We start from the raw sequence: 25,874 nt of genomic DNA, 5'->3' as shown, positions 1-25,874 counted from the left end.
CAGTTCATCAGTTTCTCTTAGCAAAATAAATTAGGTTGGGCATTTAATGTTCTATTTACCATGGCTTAGCTTTGTTTCTGTTTTAGTCATTTCCAGTAAGACTATAAAAGGGGCAGAAAAATACTGATGTATTCCTCACTATGTGCTAACAAGATTAACCAAAGATTTATATTCAATTCCTTGAAATGTTACTTTCCTTTTAAGATAGCTTATCAGGATTTGATACTACACTTGATCTTGGCCAAAAGGCCAAGGAGTTATGGTTCATGCATTTGAATATTAAAGGACAATTTGACATTTTACTAGCATAATGTGGATGAATACTTCAGAAGTTTTTGAGCATTATCACTCCCAGGTGCGTAAACATACTACGGTAAGTACTGCCTGGAAATGCAAAGGAATTTTGGAACTCAGAGCTGATATTCGTTAACCAAGTCTTTTATGCCTTTTATATGTATTCATGTGCTTCTAATGAACCTGTCAGGTTGGTGTAAGGTAACAAACTTAGACTGGTAAGATAATGTCAACATGCCAAGATCACCCAGTGAACTTTTTAAAGTATTTAATCTTCAGCTTCAGGCAGTCTTTTAAAAAAATTAGTTTATACTCTTTAAACATTTAAGTCCTGGAACTCCTCTCCAAGATAAATGTGGCTGACTGCTGAGTGTCTTCTCTGATGTATCTTGGCATTTTGAAACTTCATGTTTCAGCTGGACACGGTAGCTCATGCCTGTAATCCCAGCACTTCGGGAGGCCGAGGCGGGTGGATCACCAGAGGTCAGGAGTTCAAGACCAATCTGACCAATATGGTAAAACCCTGTCTCTACTGAAAATACAAAAATTAGCCAGGTGTGGTGGCACGCATCTGTAATCCCCGCTACTTGGGAGGCTGAGGCAGGAAAATCACTTGAACCTGGGAGGCGGAGGTTGCAGTGAGCTGATAGGGCCACTGCACTCCAGCCTGAGTGACAGAGCGAGACTCCATCTCAAAAAATAAAAACTTCATGTTTCCTCTTGTAATTTATGATTCTTGAAGTAAAAACCAAGTAGCTGCTACAATTAACCCTGCCCATGTTTATACTCTTTTGGAGAGACATCAGAACATAGCAGTTAAGAGCATGGTCTCTGAAGCCAAACTGCCTGTGTTTGAATTCTGCCTGTGCCTCATAGCTATGTGACCTAACCTCTGTGCCTTTGTCTCCTCATTGGTACATGGGGATTAGAAATGTATCTACCTCAAAGGGAGGTTGTGAAAATTAAAGGAGTTCATATATAGTCTGTAAAAAACTTACGAGCATGATCAGAGTGAGCACCAAATACAATTTCTGGTAATCACTCTGTTTCTTGATCATGTGTCTTGTAGTTGTCTTAGCCCTTAGCCCAATTCATTCAGCCAGCATTTATAATGGCAGACTCTCACATAAAACAAATTTAACAGTATGTAATATTAATGTGATTATAAAATACCAGGAATATACTCAGAGGAATGTTTATAGGCATTTTTTGAACACCCACTTTGGATCACAAGGTACACTGTTAAAACTGTTTTAGTTATCAGCGAATATATACAAATGTGTATGGTTACATCGATACTCTGTGTCTTGTTACCCTAATTAGTCTGGTGGATCCAATACTTTTTGGTCTTATTGCCATGCAGCATCATGATAATGCATATCAAGTGTTTAACTGGCCTGCAAATTGTTTTAAGTGATGTCTGCTTTTGCTTCCATAATCTCTGAAATGTCAGAATAACAAAGTGTTCATGAATATTTGTTAAAACTTGTTAAAAATCCTCATACATAACATAAAGGCCTAACACATTGATGAATTTTGAGAATGAATAACACAGAGGTTTTTTTATTTATTTTTCTGGGGTTGCCCGGGCTGGGCACAATCAGCTCACTGCAGTTTCAACCTCCTGGGCTCAATCTATGCTGCCACCTAAGCCTTTCAAATGGCTAGGACTACAGGTGCTTGCCACCATGCCTGGCTAACATTTTGCAGAGACAGGGTCTCCCTGTGTTGCCCAGGCTGGACTCAAAACCCTGAGCTCAAGCGATTGCCCTGAGCCTCCCAAAGTACTGGGATTGCAGGTATGAGTTACTGTGCCTGACTGCCATTTAATTCTTGAGCATTTTCTTTTACATCCTAATTGTCCACTTCTAATTTTGCCACCATAGTTACATCAAGGTTAAGTGGTTTAATATCTTTGGGGATAAATAAGGTGCTGATTTTGTCTACAGCCATCAGTTTATCGTAATAGATCCAAGTTTGTCAATTTAAATCAAGCATGTTTATGATCAAAGATATGATCTATCATGCTGAATGTTCCATGTGTACTTCAGGAGATATATTCTGCTGTTTTGGGGTGGAGTGTTCTATAAATGTCAATTTAATCCAGTCAGCTTATGATTTTCAGTTCTATATTCTTACTGATTAATGTATATATACTAGTTCTAAGGAGGGATGTTCATCCCTAACTCTAATTGTGCATTAGTTTGTCTCTTTTCAGCTGTTTTAGCTCCATAAATTTTTGGAGCTGTTAGGTGCATATACATTTAGGATTATTTTGTCTTCTTGGTGAACTAGACCTTTTATCATTAGGAAACTGTCTGTATAACCACTCCATCTTTAATCATGTACATGGTTTTTTTTCCATCACTTGAATTGAGTTTCTTTATAGACAGCAGATCATCGGGTTATGTTGGTTTTTTTTCCCCCATGTCTCTTGTCATTGATGTGCTTAGACCATTTACATTTAGTATAATCATTGAGATGTATAGGTTTAGTTCTACCATTTTTTTTTTTTTTTTTTTGAGATAGAGTTTTGCTCTTGTTGCCTAGCCTGGAGTGCAATGGCACAATCTCAGCTCACTGAACCACCACCTCCTGTGTTCAAGTGATTCTCCTGCCTGAGCCTCCTGAGAAGCTGGGATTATAGGCATGAGCCACTGTACCTTGCCTTTTTTTTTTTTCAACAGGGTCTTGCTCTGTCACCCAGTCTACTGGAGGTACAGTGGCACAGTCACGGTTCACTGCAGCCTCAATCTCCTGGGCTCAAGTGATCCTCTCACCTCAGCCTCCAGAGTAGCCCACCATCACGCCTGGCTTTTTTTTTTTTTTTTTTGTAAGTAGAGACACATCTCACTGTTGGCCAGGCTGGTCTCGAACTCCTGAGCTCAAGCGATTGCCCACCTCAAAGTGCTGGGATTACAGGTGTGAGCCACCACACCAAACCAGATTATTTGAACATTTTTAAGTATTATATTTTCTCTACTGTAATATTGACTATCATCTCTCTGCAGGTTTTTTTAGTGGTTGCTCTAGGTTGAAGCGCTTTGAATTCTTAGATATCTAAGAGTGAGCATTTTCTTTTTTTGACTGCTATACTCTCACCAGTTGCCAGCTTCTCATATAAATATTGTAAATCCTCTCGTTTAGGTAACTCAGCTTCTGGAGTTGAGGGAACTTCAAAATCAGAAGAGCTCTGGGAATCCACATTTGTGCTAAGATTTAGCAAACTTTTTTCCTCAGGTATATGTTTCTCACTGCTTAGAGTAATTGGTTCTCCAGTACTAGGAACTGTTGTTACATCTTGAACTCTGCTTTTCAAATCAGAACAAGTATCCTTTGGGCAAATTACATTTTGTTCCATTAGAGAGGCAGGAATATTCTCTTTGATTGTTGGTCTGTAGTCACCTTTGCCCAAGGAAGTAATATCCCCACTGTTTCTCTCTTGGGAGGATAACAAAACAGTATCAGATTGGCTGTCCCAGCCTTGACTTCCTTGTTCTGTTATGTGTGTTGACTGGGAAGAATTCTGGGAGGAGATGTGAGTTGATTCTCCATCAGAGTCACTGAAAAGCTTCGGTGACTGAGATCCCCCTGCCTCTATGGAGGAAGGGAAGTTTTCCAAGTTCTCATCTGTGATTTCATCATTTCTTTTAAAGAATACTTCCCACTGGGGTACATCCCCATCAGCCTTTTGCTGGTGAAGTACAGAGCCCAGATCTCCTTGCAGTGAAGCTGGGATTCCTAATTCTTCTTCACTTTCACTGTTGGATTCTTCACAATCTACAAAGTTTGTGAAACGAGAGCTCTGCGTACTCTCTGTTCTGCAGCATCCTGGAGTTTGTCTCAGTTTTTCGGGCTGCTTTTCTGATACTGCAGTCATTGAAAATACCTCAGGTTGAAGAGTTTTCTGGTATGGAAGTTTGTGCCTTAAAGGTATTGGCAGAGGATCATCAAAGAGATAGTCATCTTCTTCCTCTGTGGGACAAACAAAACAGGTTTATAGGAAACAAGGCAAAGGGAGCCAATTTGTACCTACACTTTTAATTCTTGGAGTTGCAAGGAATAGGGAGGCCACTCTTCTTCAAAGGGAAAAGATATTCTTGGGATACACTGAATAATTTAATTACCATCCTTCAATTTTTTATAATGCCAGACTATCAGTGGAGAATATAGAGCAGTCACTCTGCTCTATATATAAGCCTGGCTGATCATTACAATCATATGCAAAACTTTAAAAAATAAAAACCACACAGGTTTCTGTATCTCATTCCAGACCTACTGAATCCCTAAAAGACAGGACCAAATAATTTGATTTTTGTGTTAAGTTCTACAGCTGATTTCTGTTCATCAGCCAGGTTTGCAAAGCCTGTGTGCTCTGCAGATAGTAGATGCTCAGTGGGTTGTGCCTTAAAGGTATTGGCAGAGGATCATTAAAGAGATAGTCATGGGAAAATTAAATGGCTTTTTATTAAGGTTTTTCTCTTTTATGAGCATCTTATTGACATGCTTTATGCACAAAGTTGCGACAGGTTAAATCAACTTTAAAGCAAAATACTGAATAATCAACATGTGTCAAGAACTTAAAATTCAAAATTAAGCATGCTTTGTCAACAAATGTTCTTAAAATGAAAAAAGCCTTACTTGGAAAAACAAATGTTTTCCGTCCTCTAACGGTATCTAGCCTAGGAAGGAAATTAAATGCATCTGAAACTACTGTGTATGGCAACTTCGTGTTCTACTGCTGAATCTGGTTTTATAATAATCCACTTAAATGATGTGGCTAAACACTGCATTTTTAAGACACTAATATAATGGACCATAGAGACCATCATCCAGCTCCCACCTTCCCAGTGTAAAGCTAGGCCCAGAGAAAAGGGTGTGCCAATACATAGGACCCAACCTCATTCTTAAAGTCCAATGTTATGACTTGTAACTGATCTTAGGGCTTAAGGTCACTAAGGTATCTAATGACTATATTTGGAATCATCCGAGACTATAGGATATAGATTTTAAGCCAAAGATTAAATGTATGTTTTAGGTCCCTCACTACTATGCCAAAGTTGTTTTTTATGTTTCACACAATCACAGTTCAACCTTGACCTCCCAGGCTCAGGAGATCCATCCCCATGCCCAGCTAATTTTTTTTTTAGAGACAGTGTTTCCCCTTGTTGCCCAGGCTAGTCTTGAACACCTGCACTCACTGAAGAAATCCACCTTGGCCTCCCAAAGTGCTGGAATTAGAGGCATGAGCCACTTTGCCTGGCCCCAAATTACCTTTTTATGAAATATTATTGTATGATCTCTAAGTTGAACTGTTCTGCATTCCAAATCAGTGACTGTGCCTGATCCCAAAAAACATTTATCAAAAACAAGTGTGGATTGGGTAGATGCATAAAAGGCACAAAAGATTAAAGGAAGAAAGGACTTTTGCTTCCAGGTAAGATAGAGTAACAGAGACTAGATTTAACCTCCCACTTGAAATAACTAAAAATCAGACTACCTCTCAAAATGGACATTGAGCAATTAAGGACAATGACATGTGAGAAACAAGACACAGATGAGTCCTTTGATTGCCTGACTCACTGCTTCGTAACAGATTCCAGTCAGGGAGGGAACATCTGGTTAGAGCCCATGGACATCCCTGAATTGAGATGGAACCTGAACGTTGAAGAAATCAAGGTACCTGGAATTTAAAGAGCAGAAGACCAGAGAGGAGAGTGCTGCACAGAAACTCTGAAAAGCTGCAGAGGAGTCCCTACCAAGTGTTCAGTGTACTGAGCAGCATGTGCTTGTCAGGAAACTACCAGAAGACAGGCAACGAATCACTCAAACAAAAAGAAAGTGCCCAGAACTCACTGTGCCAGGAACAGTGCCTGGTCCTGGTCCCAACAGCCAGAGTGGAAAACCTCATGATCCATGGGCATTTGTAAAAGAACCAAGAAGAGCCTTGCCTCAGTAGTGGGGAAAATTAACTATACACTAAATGCTACTCTGGTCCTGCATAACAAAGGTAAAAGACATGAAAAGATCAAACTATAAACATGCTAACCACATGCCAGAACAAAGCTCAAGAATGATTTTAGAAATCCAAAATTATGCAGGACCTAAAAAGGTAAAATTCAGAATGTACGGCATTCAAAAACAAATTATCAAATTCGAGAAGCAGGAAAATACAATCAAAACTGACCGTGAAATTACATACCATGGGAGTCAATTTTCATGATCTTGGATCAAACAATAGTTTCTTAAAGATATGATACCAAAGCACAAGCAATAAAAGAAAAAAAAGGCAAATTCGACTTAAAACCTTTACACTTCAAGACACCATCAAGAAGGTGAAAAGACAAGTCTGAGAGAAAATATTTCCTAATCATATTAGATAAAGGACTGACACCAGACTATTTAACTCTTAAAACTCAATATGAAGGTCAATAATCCAGTTGAAATAGGGGCAAAAGATAGGAATAGACATTTCACCAAAAGTTACATAAATGGCCTATAAGCACATGAAAAAAAGCTCGACATTAGTCATTAGAGAAATGCAAATCAAAACTGCAGGGTACCACCATACACACACTAGGACAGCTATACTCAAAAACAAGTCTTAGCTAGTATGAAGAAACTGGAATCTTTACATATTGCTGGAGGGAATGTAAAATGTATTCAGTTTGGAACTGTTTGGCAGTTCCTTGAAGTGTTAAAACAGATTGACATATGTTATGAACTGAATGTTTCCTGTCAAAATTCATATGTGGAAGCCCTAAAGCCAGTGTGGCTGTTACCTGGAGATGGACCTCTAAGGAAATCATTAAGGTTAAACCTTCATAAGGCTGGAGCTTTGATCTGATAAGATTAGTATCCTTAAAAGATACTTCAGCTCGCATGTATGCTGTCCCGGCCACCCTACGGGCATGCACTGCAAAAAGGCCATGTGAGCATAAAAGAGACGGCAGCCACCTGTAATCCAAGAGAAGAGGCCTCAGAATGAAACCTGCCTTGCCAACACCTTCATCTTCCAGCCTTCAGAACTGTGAGAAATACTACCTGTGGTTTTCTCTCATGGAGTTTCGCTCTTGTCACCCAGGCTGCAGTGCAGTGGTGCAGTCTTGGCTCACTGTAACCTCTGCCTCCTGGGTTCAAGCAATTCTCCTGCCTGAGCCTCCCAAGTAGCCGGGATTACAGGCACTCAGTATCATGAACAGCTAATTTTTTTTTTTTTTTTTTTTTTTTTTGAGACAGTCTTGCTCTGTTGCCCAGGCTGGAGTGCTGTGGCGCAATCTCGGCTCACTGTAACCTCCACCTCCAGGGTTCAAGCGATTCTTCTGCCTCAGCCTCCTGAGTAGCTGGGACTACAGGTGCGTGCCACCATGCCTAAGTTTTGTAATTTTGGTAGAGATGGGGTTTCAACATAGTGGCCAGGCTGGTCTCAAACTCCTGACCTCATGATCTGCCCACCTCAGCCTCCCAAAGTGCTGGGATTATAGGCGTGAGCCACTGTGCCTGGCCTAACTTATTTTTTTAATTTTTTTATTTTTTATTTTTTATTTTTTTAAGCAGAGACAGGTTTTCACCATGTTGGCCAGGCTGGTCTTGAACTCCTGATCTCAGGTGATCCATCTGCCGTGGCCTCTCCAAGTGCTGGGATTATAGGCGTGAGCCACCATGCCTGGCCTGCTTAAGCTACCTAGTATGTGTTATTTTGTTAGGGCAGCCCAAGCAAACTATGACTCCAAAATTCTACCCCCTACAAGAAATAAAACCCGAGAGAAAGATACGTAAAGACTTGTACACAAATTTTCATAGCATTATTATTTAAAAAGGGGAAGCAACCCAGATGTCCATCAACTGGTGAGTGGATAAACAAAATGTCATGTGCCTGTACAATTGAATACTGGTTGGCAATAAAAAGTATGAAGTACTGATACATGCCACAGTATAGATGTACCTTGAAAACATGCTAAGTAAAAGCCAGGCACAAAATAGCACATGGTGTATGCTTTTTTTTTTTTTGAGATGGAGTCTAGCTCTGTCAGCCACACTGGAGTGCAGTGGCGTGATCTCACTGCGAGGTCCGCCTCCTGGGTTCACACCATTCTGCCTCAGCCTCCTGAGTAGCTGGGACTACAGGCGCCTGCCACCACACCTGGCTAATTTTTTGTGTTTTTAGTAGAGACGGGGTTTCACCATGTTACCCAGGATGGTCTCGATCTCTCTGACCTCATGATCCACCCTCCTCGGCCTCCCAAAGTGCTGCGATTACAGGCGTGAGCCACTGTGCCCAGCCGTATGAGTTATCTTACATGAAATGTCCAGAAAACACAAATCTATAGAGACAAACTCTAGATTAGTGGTGGCCTAAGGCTGGGAATAGTAATGGGGAGTGACTGGAAAGTTTCTTTTTTGGGTAATAAAAATGTTCCAAAATTAGATAGTGGAGATGATTGTACAATTCCGTTATACTAACAGTCATGGAATTGTTCACCTATACAGGATGAATTTATGGTATATCAATTATACTTCAATAAAGCTTAAAAGATAATTTTGTATTGTGGAGTTTATAATAGATGGAGAATGTATGATGATAACAGCACAGACTGGGAGAAGAGGAATGGAAATATACTGCTGTAACATTCCTATGCCATACTTGGAATAATATATCATTTATCTTTTCACTCTGATATGTTAAAGATGTATACAGTCAGTCCTTTGTATCCACAGGTTCCACATCTGTGGATTTGACTGACCACAGATCAAACATTTGGAAAAAAGCAAAAATTAAAATACAAAACACAAAAATTGTTACAGTATAACAACTATTTACCAAGCATTTACACTGTATTTAAAGTATAAGTATTCTAGAGATGATTTCAAATATATGGGAGGATATGTGTAGGTTATATGCAAATGTAACACCATTTAATATGACTTGAACATACGCAGATTTTGGTACTCTTTGGCGAGGGGGTCCTGGAACCAATCCCCCAAGGATACTAAGGGATGACTGCATTAGAAGCCACTCAAATAAGAAATCAATGAGTTACACAGCCAATAAGCCAACAACAGATTAAATACAATCAATCAGTAATTACTTGATCCGAAAGAAGGCCAAAGAATAAAGAACAAATAGCTAAGAGGATAAATATAAACCTGACCATATCAGTGGGTACAATAAAACTAAGTGGTCTAAGCACTGCAGTTAAAGGCCAGAAATTACCAGATTGGCCATAAAAACAAGATCAAACAACATACTGCTTACGAGAAACCCACTTTAAATATAAAGACAAGTTAAAAGTGCAGAGTTGGAAAAAGATACATCAAGCCAATACTAATGAGAAGAAATTCAAATGGCTCTGGTAAAGTAGATTGTAGAACTTAAGAATATTACCAGGGAATAGACTCATTTCCTAAAGATAAAGGTATCAATCCCTCAAGAGGATATAACAATGTTAAACTTATGTATACCTATTAATAGTGCCTCAAACAGATGAAGCAAATGCCAGTAGAACTAATCAAGGCAAAATAGGCAAGTCCACAATTACAACTGGAAATTTCAACACCCCTCTCTGGCAATAATTGATAGAACAAGAATGTAGAAGATCTGAACAACACTGTGAACCTAATTGACATTTATAGAACACTTCATCGAACAACAGTAGTACATATATTTTTTTAAAGTACACATTAAACATTTACCAGGTTTAATGTGTAAATTGCTCCACAATTGATGGTCCATAAATATTCTGGACCATAAATCTCAATAGTACAAAGCCAGGCGTGGTGGCTCACGCCTATAATCCCAACACTTTGGGAGGCAGATGGATCACCTGAGGTCAGGAGTTCAAGACCAGCCTGGCCAACATGACAAAACCCCATCTCTACTAAAAATACAAAACATTAGCCAGGTGTGGTACCACGGGCCTGTAAATCCAGCTATTTGGAGGCTGACACAGGAGAATCACTTGAACCTGGGAGGCTGAGGTTGGAATGAGCCAAGATTGTGCCACTGCATTCCAGCCTGGGCGACAGTGAGAATCTGTCTCAGAAAAAAAGTCATACAAAGTATGTTCTCTGACCACAATGACATTAAATTAGATAACAACAGAATGATCTCTGGAAAGTTCTCCAAAATTCAGAAACTAGTAACAAATTTCTAAGTAACCCATGTGTCAAAAGAAAAATTAGAAAATGTTTTGAATGAAAATGAAAAGACAAATTTGTGGGATGCTGCTAAAGAGGGAAAAGTATAGCACTAAATGCCTACATTAGAAAATAAGGTCTAAACGAACTCAGCTTCTGTATTAAGAAACTTAAAGAGCAAATAACATTCCAAATAAGCAGATGAAATAAAGATCAGAGTGGAATTCAGTGAAATGGGAAACTACACCCTGCCAAAAAAAAAAAAAAAAGGAAAATAAAACCAAAAACTTCTTATTTGAGAAGATCAGTAAAACTGGTAAACTTCTAGCTAGACTAATCAAGAAAAAAATGAGAGAAGACACAAAGTAATATCAGGAGTAAGAGGGTTAATATCAGTAGATTCTACAGATACTAAAATAATATTAAAAAGTTTATGCCAAAAAATTAAGCAACATGGATAAGACAGATTCTTCGACAAATTCAAGTTACCAAAGTTTACTCAAGAAAAAAAATAACCTGAATAGTCCTATGCCTATTAAATCACATTTGTAGTTAAAAAAAAAAAAAAAACCTTCCCACAAAGAAAACTCCTGTCCCACCCAGATGGCTTCACTGGTAAATTCTACCAGTCATTGAAGAAAGAGAAAATGCCAATCCTTGAAAAATTTTTCCAGAGACTGAGAATAAAGAAACCTCACAACAATGAGGCCAGCAGTATCCTGATACCAAAACCACACAATTACAAGGAAAAGAAAAGACAATACTCCAGACCAACAGCCCTTCTGAACGTAAATGAGAAAACTGTTACCATAATACTTAAGGATAATATGTCAAGACTAAGAGGGATTAGAGAACTGCAAGTTTGGTTTAATACTCAAAAATCAATGTGTGTCACCATATTAACAGAGTATAAAGAAAAACAATAGGATCATCTCAATAAATACAGAAAAAGTGTTAGACAAAACCCCTTATCCATTGTTGATATCCATCCACCTACCAAGAACAAAAAGGAAGTAATTCTGCCTGACACAAAGCCTATACTTATCATTATACTTAATGGTGAAAGAATGAATGCTTTCCCCTTGAGATGGGGAACAAGGCAGTGACACCCGCTCTTGCCACTTGTTTCACATTGTAGTGGTAGTCTAGACAAAAAAGAGAAAAACATCCTGGCTGAAAAGGAAGAAGCAAAATTGTCTATATACACAAATAACATTGATAATCTATGTAGAAAATGCAATGGAATCTACAAAAAAAGGCACTAGAACGATATGTGAGATTAGCAAGGTTGCAGGATACAAGATCAAAATACAAAAATCAGTTGCACAGGTTGCATATCCCTAATCCAAAAGTCTGACACCTGAACTACAAAGGAAATCCTTATTGCAGCATTTTAGATTTTCTGATTAAAGAGGCCCAACCATCAAAGGCAAATGCAAATGTTCCAAAATTCAAAAAAGTCCAAAATCCAAAACACTTCTGATCCCAAGCATTTTGACTAAGGGAGACTCAGCCTATATTTCTATATACTAACAACAATCAATCAGGAATTGAAACTTAAAAAATAATACCATGTGCAACAGTATCCCCAAAAATGAAATACTTGGGGATTCATTTACACAGACCTGTACACTGAAAATCATAAAACACTGCTGAGAGAAATTAGAGAAGACTTAAATAAATTGAGAGGTATATCATGTTCATGGATCTGAAAAATTTGATATTGTTAAGATGCCAATTCTTCCCAAATTGATCAACAGATTTAAAACAATCCTCATCAAAACCTCAGGAGGGACATTTCTGTACAAATTGGCATATGATTCTAAAATTCATATGGAAATGCAGAGGACCTAGGATAACGAAAACAACTTTGAAAATGAACAAAGCTGGCTGGGCACGGTGGCTCACGCCTGTAATCCCAGCACTTTGGGAGGCTGAGGTGGGCGGATCACGAGGTCAAGAGACCGAGGCCAGCCTGGCCAGCATGGTGAAACCACGTCTCTACTAAAAATACAAAAATCAGCTGGGCATGGTGGCACACACCTGTAGTCCCAGCTACTCGGGAGGTTGAGGCTGGAGAATCACTTGAACGTGGGAGGCAGAGGTTGCAGTGAGCCGAGATCGTGCCACTGCACTCCAGCCTGGCAACAGAGAGAGACTCCATTTCAAAAAAACAAAAAAAAAAAAAAGGAAAAAGGAACAAAGTTGGAGAACTTAAATCATCTGACTTCAAGATTTACAAAGCTACAGTAATCGAGATAGGCGATATTGTTTTCAAGATAGAGATTATGGAACGTAACAGAGAATCCAGAAATAAACCTCCACATTTGTAAACTGACTCAACAAAAGTGCTGAAGCAATTCAGTGAATAAAGATAGTGTTTCCAACAAATGGTTTAAGAACATTTGGATATCCATACACACACACACACACACACACAAAATTACCTTGGATCTACATTTGAACCATATTTTTAAAAACAAAAATGAATCACAGATCTAAATGTACAACCTAAAACTGTGACAACTTCTAGCAGAAAACACAGGAGAAAATCTTTATGCCTTTGGATCAAAGATTTCTTAGATATGATACAGAAAAAAGTAAAACTTAATAAATTCACTTGATCAAAATTTAAAATTTCTGCTCTTCAAAATACTCTGCTAAAAAGATTGAAAAGATTACCTACAGAGTAGAAGAAAATATTTCTATACACCTCATATATTTTTTTTAAAAACTTGTATCCAGAAACGTAGGCAAACTTGGTAACACGATGAGTGCAGTGGCTCACGCATGTAATTCCAGCACTTTAGGAGGCCAAGGTATGCAGACTGCTTGAGCTCAGGAGTCTGAGACCAGCCTGGGCAACATAGTGTAACCCCATCTCTACAAAAAATATAAAAATTAGCCAGGCATGGTGGCATATGCCTGTACTACTTGGGAGGCTGAGGTGGGAGGCTCACTTGAGCTTGGGAGGTTGAGGTTGCAGTGAGCTGTGATAGTGCCAGCCTGGGTGACAGCAAGACTCTGTCTCAAAACAAAACCCAACAATTTAAAAATGAGTCAAGATTTGAATAGACACTTGACCAGTGAAGATACATGGATGGCAAATAGGCACCTTAAAAGATACACAACCTTGCTAGTCATTAGAGAAATGCACATTAAAACCACAAAGAGCTATCACTGCACACCTATTAGGATGTTTAAAATTAAAAAGTCTAACCATACCAAGTATTGGCAATGATGTGGAGCAACCAGAACTCTCATACACTTCTGCTGGGAACACAAAATGGTCAAACCACTTTGGAAAACATTTTGGCAGTTTCTTAAAGATAGAGCTACCATATGACCCATTCTTAGGTGTGAAAACCTATGTCCATACAAAAGTTTGTACATGAATGTTCATAGCAGCTTTCTTTATAATAAGAAAGACACTGGAAACAACCCAAAAGTACATCAACAGGTGAATGGATCAGCAACTTGTAGTATATCCTTGAGGTGGACTACTACTCATCAAAAGAGAGTGAACTACTGATACACGCAACAACATGAATGAATCTCTGATGTGCTAAGTAAAATAACCCAGACATACTATATGATTCCAATTATATGAAACTCTAGAACATGCAAACTATGACAGAAGGCAGATCAGTGGCTGCCTTGGCATGGGTGAGAACAGGAGGGAATGACAAAGGGGCATAAGAAAACTTGGTGATAATCTCACTATCTTAATTGTAGTCATGGTTTCTCAAGTGTATGCATATGCAAAAAAATTTATCAAATTGTGCACCTTAAATGTGCAGTTTTTATCAGTTATGCCTCAGGAAAGCTGTTTTTTTTTAAAAAAAAACTAAGTAAATTTCTGAGGATTAGAGGATGCATTACATAATAGAGCTAACATTTGAAATTCATGGAACTGTTTTTCTAAAACCTTTTAATTGTTGAAACAAAAACAAATGTGCTTTTCTTCAGGCACCAGTAACAGACTTACTTTATCAGTGTCGGAATTGTCATCTAAATGTTTTAAAATTAGATTCTCCATGAGCAGAAATGTAGAAGCAAGAGATGAGAGACCGCCCTAGATTAGAATCCCAGGCCCATCACTTACTTCTTGCTAGTCCTTAGGGACTTAAGTCTCTAAACTTCAGTTTTGTCATAATTAGAACTGGGATGGTACCCCTTGTAAGTTGGTTTAGAGGCTTAGCTATAGCATAGGTAAAGGACCTAGCACAATACCTGCTATTAATAGGTGTTCAAAAAATAGTATCATCTTTATCTCGTGAGTTTTGGTCAAGTATTTACTGCACGGCAGAGTAACTGACTTTCCACCAAAGGAATGAAAATCAAGAATCCTAACCATGAAATAGGGCTGCTGGAAAGCCCCAGAGCTTTGCTCAGAATCTAACATTCTGATTTCCACTACAGAGCCTACCTCTGTCCTTCACTAGAAAAATCAATATAGCAATGAAAGAAGGTACAAGGTATAGGGGAAAATCCTTCTGTATAAACACTACTGATCAATTTGATCAGAAATGATAAGAAAAGTCTCCATTATCAGCATTTACTAGTATCTTAAGAAAATGTCCAAGGATAACAAACCAGCCTCTCTTTATGGCCTCTACTGATCTTGGGGTGTATTTCCAGAAAGCTGAGAACACCACACACGACGGCACAGTTTTCACCACTTGTTTTAACCCAGGGAAGGAGAGCAGACTCAGACTCTTGATTTTACAGGCTGAAGACAGGAGGGCAAAGTACTTCCTGAGACCATGTGACAAGTCTGACCTGTGGTGGTTCCCAGGTCCACTCTGCCCAAGGCAACTTCCCCCAGACCCAAGCTGCTTGGAAAGCAGTGTTTGCGGGGAGCCCACCCCTCTGAACCCAGGACCATTTTTCTTACCTGAGTCTCGGTGGATTGTTCTAGCTCTCTTCAGTTTTCCCAGTGGTTTATACTTTGGCTCCATACTTTGGGAAGACCGGCATAAAGGCTTTAAGCTGAAATGAATCAGAATATTTGATTTTTCCTTTTGGGGAAGTTGTTAGAAGGTAGGCATCATTGATAGTGTTACAAATTTTTTTTGTTTTTATTTTTTTGTTTTTTTATTTCTTGGATCCCTGTGTTTTTAACAAAATCTTGACCATAAGGGAAATCACACAACTACTCTGGAGGATTGAAAAGCAGTTCTAAACTGATTTCGTAGTTAAAAAATCACTTCGATGTAATAAGTGGTAAATATAAGCACTTAAATGCAACCTGGTAGGTGTGTATCTTCTTATTACATCAGTAGACTAAGGCAAAACTTACGATCTAATGCAAAAAAAAGATGCAAAAAGAGCAGGTCCCTATCCTGAAAACCATTAATACAGTGGCATCCTCTGGCATTCAGGATACAGTATAACTAGCTGCTTCCCGTAGGGTTTTACTTATTTCTCACAGGAATCTCCGCAAATTTATCTTGTCATTCTAGGTCCTTAGGCTGAAAGCTAAGGCAAAGTGGAGATAAGATACAAAAAGGCAGAAAAATAAGATTTGAAGATGTCTTGCCCCTTTTGAAGGCCTCACTGCCAACTGCCGCCTCCTGGCAGATTCTGGGAATCCTTTAGGATGATCTACAACATACCATTTGAACAGGGCCATGAAGTGCCCAACCTGAAACTTATTTACAGCCACCCCCATTTTACATCCTTGCCCCTGTTTCCACAGCTGTTCTCTGGATCCATCCCCTTCAACCTTTCCAGGAGTTCTCATCCATTACTGTGTCTCTTTACAGTCATTTCAGCTATTCTTCTGGGTTAACTTTTCAAAGTAAGGTCGTCTTCCCCCACCTACCTACAACAGAATTGTCTGCTAGAAATGGAGGATTGGGGCTGGGCACGGTGGCTCACGCCTGGAGTCCCGGCACTTTGGGAGGCCGAGGTGAGTGGATCATTTGAGGTCAGGAATTCAAGACCAGTCTGGCCAACATGGTGAGACCCTATCTCTACTACAAATACAAAAATTAGCCAGGCCTGGTGGTGGGTGCCTATAATCCCAACTACTCACAAGGCTGAGGCAGGAGAATCGCTTGAACCCAGGAGGCGGAGTTTGCAGTGAGCCGAGGTTGCACCACTGCACTCCAACCTGGGTGACAGAGCCAGAATCTGTCTCAAAAAAAAAAAAAAGGCAGGGTGAGGAATATGCATTTTAAGAAGCACCTCGGCCGGGCGCGGTGGCTCACACGTGTAATCCCAGCACTTTGGGAGGCCAGGGCAGGCGGATCACGAGGTCAGGAGATTGAGACCATCCTGGCTAACACAGTGAAACCCTGTCTACTAAAAATACACAAAATTAGGCTGGCGTGGTGACGGGCACCTGTAGTCCCAGCTACTCGGGAGGCTGAGGCAGGAGAATGGCGTGAACCCGGGAGGCGGAGCTTGCAGTGAGCTGAGATCGCGCCACTGTACTCCAGCCTGAGCGACAGAGCCAAGACTCCGTCTCAAAAAAAAAAAAACAACAAAAACAAGCACCTTAAGTGATTCCTGAACACGTCCAAGTATATATGTATTCAAGTTTAGTTCTACAGACATATTGAAGTCTCAGCTGTTTTAAGATCAAGCCTTCTGATTGTTGCCTCCTGTTGCCATCTTGTCTCTAACTTTCCCTTCACTGTCAAACTTTTTATACAGTCTGTCCTCAGTATTTTCCATTTCCTCACTTTTTACCCATTTCTCAACTAAAATCTGGCTTGTAACTCACAAGTCCACTGAAATTGCTCTCACTGAGCACACACAAATGACCTAATTACCAAGGAAACAGGACACCTGGTAGTCACCATATTATTTAACTTCTCAAGACACTCCATGGGCACCCTCTGCTTACCCTTCCTTTTGCTCTCATCCTGCTGTCTGGGCCACTATCTCCATCTCAGCCCAGCTCCTCCTCCTCCACTTCTCCCTTAAATGTGCTGCCCAGGGTTCTGGCCTCAGCTCTGTGATCCCTCCTCCCACTCCTGGTGACTTCTGTCCTCATGGTTTCAGTTCTCACCTGCACTGCCAACTCCAAATCTGTGTCTCCAACCCAGACCTCTCTCCAGAGATTGTCCATCCTCTTCTCCATCGACATCTGCAAGCCTGGTCCTGTTATGTCCTCATCGGGGTCTGCGAGGCAGATTCCCTGACAAGGGGCCTCGTTCCTTCTGCACCCATCGAGCTTGTGTGCTGCCTTTGCACCTGGCCTCTCCATGAGACTGGAGCTCTGCTAGGACAGGGGGTGTCTTAGGCAACCTGGAACCCAAGCTCCATTCCCACCATATGGCTGGCACTAAAGAAATCATTTCATGGGCCGGGTGCAATGGCTCATGCCTGTAATCCCAACACTTTGGGAGGCTGAGACAGGTAGATCACTTGAGCTCGGGAGTTCAAGACCAGCCTGGTCAACATGGCAAAACCCCATCTCTACTAAAAATACAAAAATTAGCCAGGTGTGGTGGTGTGCACCTGTAGTCCCAGCTACTCGGGAGGCTGAGGCAGGAGAATCGCTTGAACCCAGGAGGTGGAGGTTGCAGTGAGCCGAGGTCACGCCACTGCACTCCAGCCTTGGTGACAGCGTGAGACCCTGTCTCAAAAAAATAAATAAATAAATCATTAATGAATGCATAAATGAAACCCAAAGAAGAGGTAAGAAAATGGTAATACTGTAGTAAAAGACATCCGTGAATACTATTGCACCTCTCCTTTGGCTTCAGTTATCCATTCAGTAGACACTTGACGACCTACCTGGCATGGTGCTAGGTGCTTTTCTTATACTATCTCCCTATATTATCTCTTTCTTTTTTGAGAAGCCCAACAAGTAGGCATCAATATTCCCATTTTGCTGATTCAGAATGACTAGCTCGGAGAAGTGATCTGGCCAAGCTGACACTGCACTGTTAATTAATGGTGGAGCTGGGTTGCAACCCAGGAGAAGCCGACAACACTACCTATACCTTCTGCCACATTGTTGAACTAAAGGAAACACCATAGGAAGAAATGGAAATGAGTATCAGTCCAGAAATGTCGCAACAGAAACAGATTCTAGATTTGTAAACATTCAGACAAACTCTCCTTTGTGTCCTAGCCAAGAGCCACAAAGGGAGACAGACACCAAGTCCCACAACCAATGACTACTCACATTTCGACAACTTTATCCATGGTTGTGCCAACTGGAATGACATTTGGATATGCGTTCACAGGACAGATGTAGCTCAAGAAATCTTTAATCTAGAAAAAGGAAAATCACATGGATCAACGATCTCTACAATAAAACAGGTTGTTAGGGGAGATAAAGGGAAGCTGGGGAAGGAGAAGCAGAACTCTCTTATGGTTGTGGTTCTCAATGCTGGCTGCACGTGGGGATCACCAGGGACCTCTTGGGGAAAAAAATATCCAATACCCAGGCCTCACTCCCAAACATCTCCTGAACACTGAGTACTAGTGGGCCTAGAAATCAGTACATTTAAATGTTCCCCAGGTCATTTTGATCCACAGTAAGAGCTGAGAATCACTAATGGGACTCAAAGATTTTTTTTTTTTTTAAATATATTGCTTTCCTTGTCCAAGAAGGTCAGTTGCTTATGTTTAACAAATCCCCTTTCAAATGAGAATTTATCTGGGCATTAAGTATAATATACACACACAAAAAAAACAAGGTCTTAGAATTGCATTTCTTAGCTGGGCACAGCGGTACATGTCTGTGGTACCAGCTACTCAAGGCTGAGGCAGGAGGATTGCTTAAGCCCGGGGATTTGAGGCCAGCCTGGGCAACACAGAGAGACCCCATCTCTAAAAACGAACAACAAAAGAATTGCACTTATTTACTTCTACAAATAATCATTAACGATATCAAGAGTATTACACCTTTGAGGTTACTTGATTTGTTCAAATGGTTCATTCTCATTGGGCAGAACACCATGCATTGGTCACTGATTCCAGGGAAGGAACCAAACACTGCCTATTGTATCTTGGTGTCAGAGTCACCAAGGAAAACACAATGCAGTCAAGCACTGGATGGAGCAATGCTTCACTTACTGAGAACAGACCAAGCAAGATCAAGTCCAACAATGTGCACTGGTCCCCAGTGACCAGCATGTCTCTCCCTGCAGCCAACACAGGGCTACCTGCCTACATGCAACCCTCTCCTGCCACACAGGAAGGAACCCCCATCATGCTGTCTGAAATAAGGACAGCTGGGGTGTGCCTAAGGGCCATTGACACACAGGCTTAAGTAGAACAAAGGGACACACATCAAGTACAAAGCAGAGAAAGATGTTTCCACACAAGGCACTGAGCTGCCACAGGCTGTGTGCTCACGCTGTCGGGAGCGCTCCTCTCTCCCTCTCCCCCTTTCTCAATAAGGAAGTGTTCCATTCTTATGTGGCCAGTGAGGGTTGAAAGACTGTGCACATAGACTGCCTGTCCCAATGATTAATTCTAAACAAACAATTACATGCAAAAACTTCATGAATACCTTGATTTTTTGCAAAGTTCAGAATGCTAAACAGAGGAACTCTGTCACTATTCCTCAAAACATCTCTACAACCTAGAGGAACTTCAGCTTTGTCTCTTATTAGACCTTGATGAGCTTGTGATCTCGGTCAAGTTACCTAATGGTTCTAATTTTAGATTCTTCATTTAAAAGTATAAATGAGATTATGCATGTAAAGTGCTTAGCTTGGTACCTGGTGAAAAAAATAAAATCATCCATTACTAAGTTGATAATGACAACACAAAGACTTTTATGCCCTTCTACAAATGGACAGACTAGAACCCAATGTAATTATTAGTATACCACCAAATTGAAAGAGGCAGGAACCCAAGAACTGCCAATAACTCCACATAAAAATAAAAGGGCTACTTTAAGACAGGGGAAAGGCAGGAAGATCTGTTCTTTAGATATTTTTCACAAACAGTATCTTTTGTACCTTCACAGTAGGCATGCAAATAGAAAGCATTACCTGCCCGCCCAACACCTATTTGATTTGCACGAAGTTGAGGCTGGTAGAAATCAGAGACTTTTGAAGGGAATAAAGGATTTAAAAAAAAAAAAAATTAAAGTCAAGCCTTTACCAGAAATGGTTCACTACTAATTCTCAGAGATGAAGTGGCCCCAAGGAGATAAGAGACACCCAATAAAGGAGCACCCCCTCTCACTTATACAAGTTGACTCCCTTTTATCAAATGCCTGCCTTAAAATAAGGCATCAATACAGCCAATTCTCTTTCTTTGCAGTAGTTATATTCTATAAAGTCACCATAAATGCTGAATTAGCAAATACTGAACCACTGCTGCTAAGGGTTCCTGCCATCCTTTGGTGACATCGTTTTCATCAGCCAGTTAATATATAAGCTTGTTTTATGTGTGTTTCTGTTGAAAGACACCTCATTTAATAGATACTTTGATTCATTAACACTGAACTCATGGCCAATAGCCCTATAACTCATTCCTATCTAACATACATATTTTCTCTAGAAGCCATGTTACAGTCTTCCCGTGCTTAGGAACACTGGATAGGACTTCAGTACTATGATTGGTCACCACTTTAAATAAGATCACCAACAAAAAGCACCAAAACATGAAAAACATGGCACTGAATAGATGGCAAAAAGGACACTTTTGATATGGTTTGGCCGTGTACCTATCCAAATCTCATCTCGAACTGTAGTTTCCATCCCCATGTGTTGTGGGACGGACCAGTGGGAGGCAATTGAATCATGGGGGCAGCTACCTCCATACTGTTCTAATCATAGTTCTCATGAGATCGGATGGTTTTATAAGGGGCTTTCCCCCACCTTCACTCTGCACTTCTTGCTGCCACCAAGTGAAGAAGGATGTGTTTACTATGATTGTAAATTTCCTGAGGCCTCCCCGGCCCTGCAGAACTGTGAGTCAATTAAACCTCTTTCCTTTATAAATTACCCAGTCTCAGGCATGTCCTTAGAGCAGCAGGAGAACAGACTGATACACTTGTTGACAGAGTAAGAGCTGAAAGAAGGCAGAGCGTTTCCTTGTTCTACCTGAGCTGAGAATGTGCACATCAGGTGACTCAAATTTTTCACCACTCTCCACAAGTCCACGAATGATCACAAAAGCACTGTAAATATTGATACTGCAGTTACAGGTCAGTTTCAGTGAGTAGGCCAACACATAAAAATAGAACCCATGAGGCCAGGCACAGTGGCTTACACATGTAACCCAGCACTTTGCGAGGCCAAGGCAGGCAGGTTACCTGACATCAGGAGTTCAAAACCAGCCTGGTCAACATGATAAAACCCTGTCTCTGCTAAAAATACGAAAATTTTAGCTGGGCATAGTGGTGGGCACCTGTAGTCCCAGCTACTCAGGAGGCTGAGGCAGGAGAATCACCTGAACCCAGGAGGCAGAGGTTGCAGTGAGCCAAGAACACACCACTGCACCCCAACCTGGGCAACAGAGTAAAACACTGTCTCAACCAAAAAAGAAAAAAGAAAAAAAAGATCCGTGAATAATGAGGATCAAATGCATTTAGGAAAAAAAAAACTATAAGGAAATGAAACTTAGGTAGAAACAGAGATGCTTCTGAGAGTCAGGGGACTACTGTCAACTACCAAGGCTGCAGAACACTGAGCAATAAGGGTTATGAGTACATGGGATCCTCTTACCTCACTGTAGGAGGAGTGAAAAGAAAAACAAGCTCTGTATGAACTCTCTCCAATCCTAAAGGGAAATGAAAACACAAAATAAAAAGATCACTGAGCAAAACTAGAACTAAGCGAAGCTGGCCCTTCTCATTTAGGCTGTTCTAGCATGAAACTACCCTAACGGGCTTGCTTCAGCAGCACGTGTCCTGAAATCACCCTAAATCAGGAATTTCTTCTTGGGATAGCAGGGAACTTTTTCCAGAAGTGGAAACCTGTTGTAGACCGCGTGTGGTGGCTCACGCCTATAATCCCAGCACTTTGGGAGGCCGAGGCACGCAGATTGCCTGAGCTCAGGAGTTCGAGACCAGCCTAGCCAACATGGTGAAACTCTTGTCTCTACCGAAAATACAAAAAGTTAGCTGGGCATGCTGGTAGCACATGACTGTAATCCCGGCTACTAGTGAGGTTGAGGCAGGAGAATCACTTGAACAGGGAGGCAGCGGCTGCAGTGAGCTGAGATCACACCACTTCACTCCAGCCTGGATGACAGAGTGAGATTCTGTCTCCAAAAAAAAAGAGAGAGAGAAGGGAGGGAGGGAGGGAGGGAGGAAGGAACCTGTTGCAGATATTCTGAACAGCCAAAGTTAAAGAAATGTTGCTAAAATATTAAGATCATTACAGTTACTCCTCTACTCCACCAAGGGTTCTGTTCTCTATGACATCAGTTTCTTCCTCTTAGCCAAGCACTCAGATGGGAGGGAAGGAGGGAGGGAGGGGAGGGAAGAGAGAAAGGGAGGGAGGGGAGAAAGGGAGGAAGGGGAGAAAGGGAGGGAGGGGAGGAGGGGGAGGAGGGAGGAGGGGAAGGAGGGAGAAGGACCTGTTGCAGATATTCTAAACAACCAAAGTTAAGGAAATGTTGCTAAAATGTTGTGATCATTATGGTCACTACTCCACCAAGGGTTCTGTTCTGTATGACATCAGTTTCTTACTCTCAGCCAAGCACTCAGATGCCTTCAGTCTCCAACCATCTCACCAACCTACCCAGAGGGAACCTCAGGATACACTAGCTGATGGGTGTGTAACTGCTTTGGAAGCAGCATCCCCTCCGTTTAAATAAAGTTTAAATTTAAGAAATTAATTATAATATGTAATTATATTCTTGGGCTTAGGCTAGACTGCACTTAAATTAAATCAGACAATTTACTCAAAGTGTCTCTCAGAAGACCTATGACATTGCTTTCTTACCTCACAATTACATTTGTTTTTCTGCTTCTTTCTCCAAACCACATGGTGGATGGCTTAATACTGATTATGTGGAGTGGAATTCTATTTCTGGAAGTAATTCCACAGGGTAATTTGCTCCACTCAAAATATTCCTCTGCCTAAAAAAGATAAAAAGCATTGAAAAACAGTTCTACATTTTCTACAAATCTGTTGTAGGCAGTCTCAAAAACAAAAGTAGAAAAGTTTCCAGACATTAAAAAAAAAAAAAAAAGTAGACATGAAGAAACAATCAGATAATTCCAAATGGGGGAATATTCTGCAAAACAACTGGGCTGGACTCTTCAAAACCACCAATGTGAAGACAAAGAAGCAAAAGGCTGGACAAACCATCTATATCAAAGGACACCCTTTAGGCCTGACTGAACACAATGCATGACCCTCAGATAAATCCTGGATGCCCGTGTTCTCCTATTTCCACAAGCTATAAAGGACACTATGGGAAGAACCGGGACATCTAAACATGGACTGTGTAACAGCTAATAGTACCGTATCAACACGAAATGTCCTGAGGAAGGGAATTGTATTGTGGTTATACAGGAGAATGTTCTTCTTCTCAAGAGCCACAGGCTGAAGGATTCGAGGTGACGTACCATGGAGTCTGTAACTTTACTCTCAAGTGGTTTGGAGTGGGGAGCTGGTTATACATATAGAGACAGAGGAAGAGAGGTGCAAAGTGTTGACAACCCAGTAAATCCAAACTAAAGGTGTATGGTGTTCCTTGTATCAGTCTTTTTGTTTTTTTTTAAGACAGAGTCTCGCTTTGTCCCTCAGGCTGGAGGGTGATGGTGCCATCTCAGCTCACTAAAACCTCTGCCTCCTGGGTTTAAGCAATTCTCATGGCTCATCCTCCCAAGTAGCTGAAATTATAGGCACACACCACCATACCCAGCTAAATTATCTATTTTTAGTTACAGGGTTTCACCATGTTGGCTGGGCTGGTCTCGAACTCCTGACCTCAAGAGATCTGACCGCCTTGGCCTCCTAAACTGCTGGAATTACAGGCGAGAGACACTGGGCCCAGACCCTTGTACCAGGCTTACAACTTTACTGTTTAAAAAGTTTTCAGGGCTGGGTGCAGTGGCTCATGCCTATAATCCCAGCACTTTGGGAGGCTGAGGCAGGTAGATCACTTGAGGTCAGGAGTTTGAGAACAGCCTGACCAACATGGTGAAACCCCGTCTCTACTAAAAATACAAAATTAACCAGGCATGGTGGCACATGCCTGTAATCCCAGCTACTTGGGAGGCTGAGGCGGGAGAATCACTTGAACCCGGGAGGTGGAGGTTGCAGTGAGCCCACATTGCGTCACTGCACTCCGTTGCACTCTGTTGCGCCTGGCAACAGAGTGAAACTCCATCTCAAAAAAAAAAAAAAAAAAATTGTAATAATAAAAAGATTCCAGCCTGGGCAATATAGTGGGATTCTGTCTCTACAAAAAAATTTAAAAATTAGCCAGGTGGGTGGTACACGCCCGCAGTCCCAGCTATTCAGGAGGCTGAGGCAGGAAGACCACTTGAGCCTGGGGGATCGAGGCTACAGTGAGCCAGGATTGCACAACTGCACTTCAGCCTGGGTGACAGAGCAACTCTGTCTAAAATAAATTCATTAATTCAAATTAAAAAGTTTTCAAAATAAATTTGGAGGGAAAAAACTAACAAATTCATGTGTTTTCAAAAGGTTGAAAAATAATGGGACAACTTTTCCAAAGGCATTATTTTTAAATCCAGAACCTTCCAAACCATTAACATTCCATCTCACTCAAATTTCTTTGGGGTGCCTTTGGTACTGTTTCTTAGGAAGCTGCACATGAGAGTTAAGACTGGACTCTACGAGCTCTGGACTTACCTGTTAGTATTCTTAAAGGGTGTGTGACCTAAAACAATCTTTTAAGCAGATAGAAATAGCATCTTAAAGAAAGTAGCCCTGACAGCAAAGGAATTACTAATTAAGCTACTTTCTGGGATATGAGAAAATTCACAGCAAAACGAAATTTGCCAATTAAAAGATTTATGGGGCAATGGGCCCAATACTATGAGTCCAACAGTAAAAGGGACAAAAAAGTTTATGTTTTATTTATTTACTTGAGATGGGGTTTCACTCTGTCACCTAGGCTGGGGTGCAGTGGTACAATCTTGGCTCACTGCAACCTCCACCTCCCAGACTCAAGCAATTCTCCCACCTCAGCTTCCTAAGTATCTGGATACAGGCGTGCACCACCAACCCAGCTTTTCTTTTTCTTTTTTTTTTTTTTTTTTTTTTGTATTTTTTGTAGAGACGGGGTTTCACCACATTGCTCAGGCTGGTCTCGAACTCCTAGACTCAAGTGATCTGCCTGCGTTGGCCTCCCAAAGTGCTGGGATTACAGGTGTGAGCCACTATGCTCTGCCTAAGTTTATGGGTTTTTTTTTTTTTTTTTTGGTTGGTTGTTAGTTTTTTTGAGGCAGAGTCTTGCTCGGTCACCCAGGCTGGAGGGCAGTGGTGCCATCTTGGCTCACTGCAACCTCCAACTCCCAGGTTCAAGTGATTCTC

General features: G+C 40.9%; 1 protein-coding gene across 4 annotated transcripts in view; it reads right to left on the bottom strand.

Annotated features, from left to right (window-relative positions):
* LOC105490652 (DNA cross-link repair 1C) overlaps positions 1-25,874 on the bottom strand; it is a 64,517-nt gene that overhangs the window by 15,127 nt on the left and 23,516 nt on the right. For 2 of the 4 annotated variants that reach the window (XR_011608245.1, XM_071070456.1), the window contains exons 10-14: positions 23,307-23,443; positions 22,083-22,137; positions 18,578-18,666; positions 15,329-15,423; positions 3,397-4,269 (exon numbers count right to left, since the gene is read on the bottom strand). Coding sequence is in view for 3 of the 4 variants with exons in the window: in XM_071070456.1 (XP_070926557.1) it covers positions 3,397-4,269; positions 15,329-15,423; positions 18,578-18,666; positions 22,083-22,137; positions 23,307-23,443 (1,249 nt within the window). In the remaining variant the exon portion in view is untranslated. Of the gene's footprint in view, positions 1-1,765; positions 4,270-15,328; positions 15,424-18,577; positions 18,667-22,082; positions 22,138-23,306; positions 23,444-25,874 lie in introns of those variants that run through there. The other 2 variants (XM_071070458.1, XM_071070457.1) reach the window with 2 other exon arrangements.

This window comes from Macaca nemestrina, chromosome 9 (assembly GCF_043159975.1).
Source record: "Macaca nemestrina isolate mMacNem1 chromosome 9, mMacNem.hap1, whole genome shotgun sequence".
Taxonomy (NCBI): domain Eukaryota; kingdom Metazoa; phylum Chordata; class Mammalia; order Primates; family Cercopithecidae; genus Macaca; species Macaca nemestrina.
This window is presented reverse-complemented; position numbering and strand designations above follow the sequence as displayed.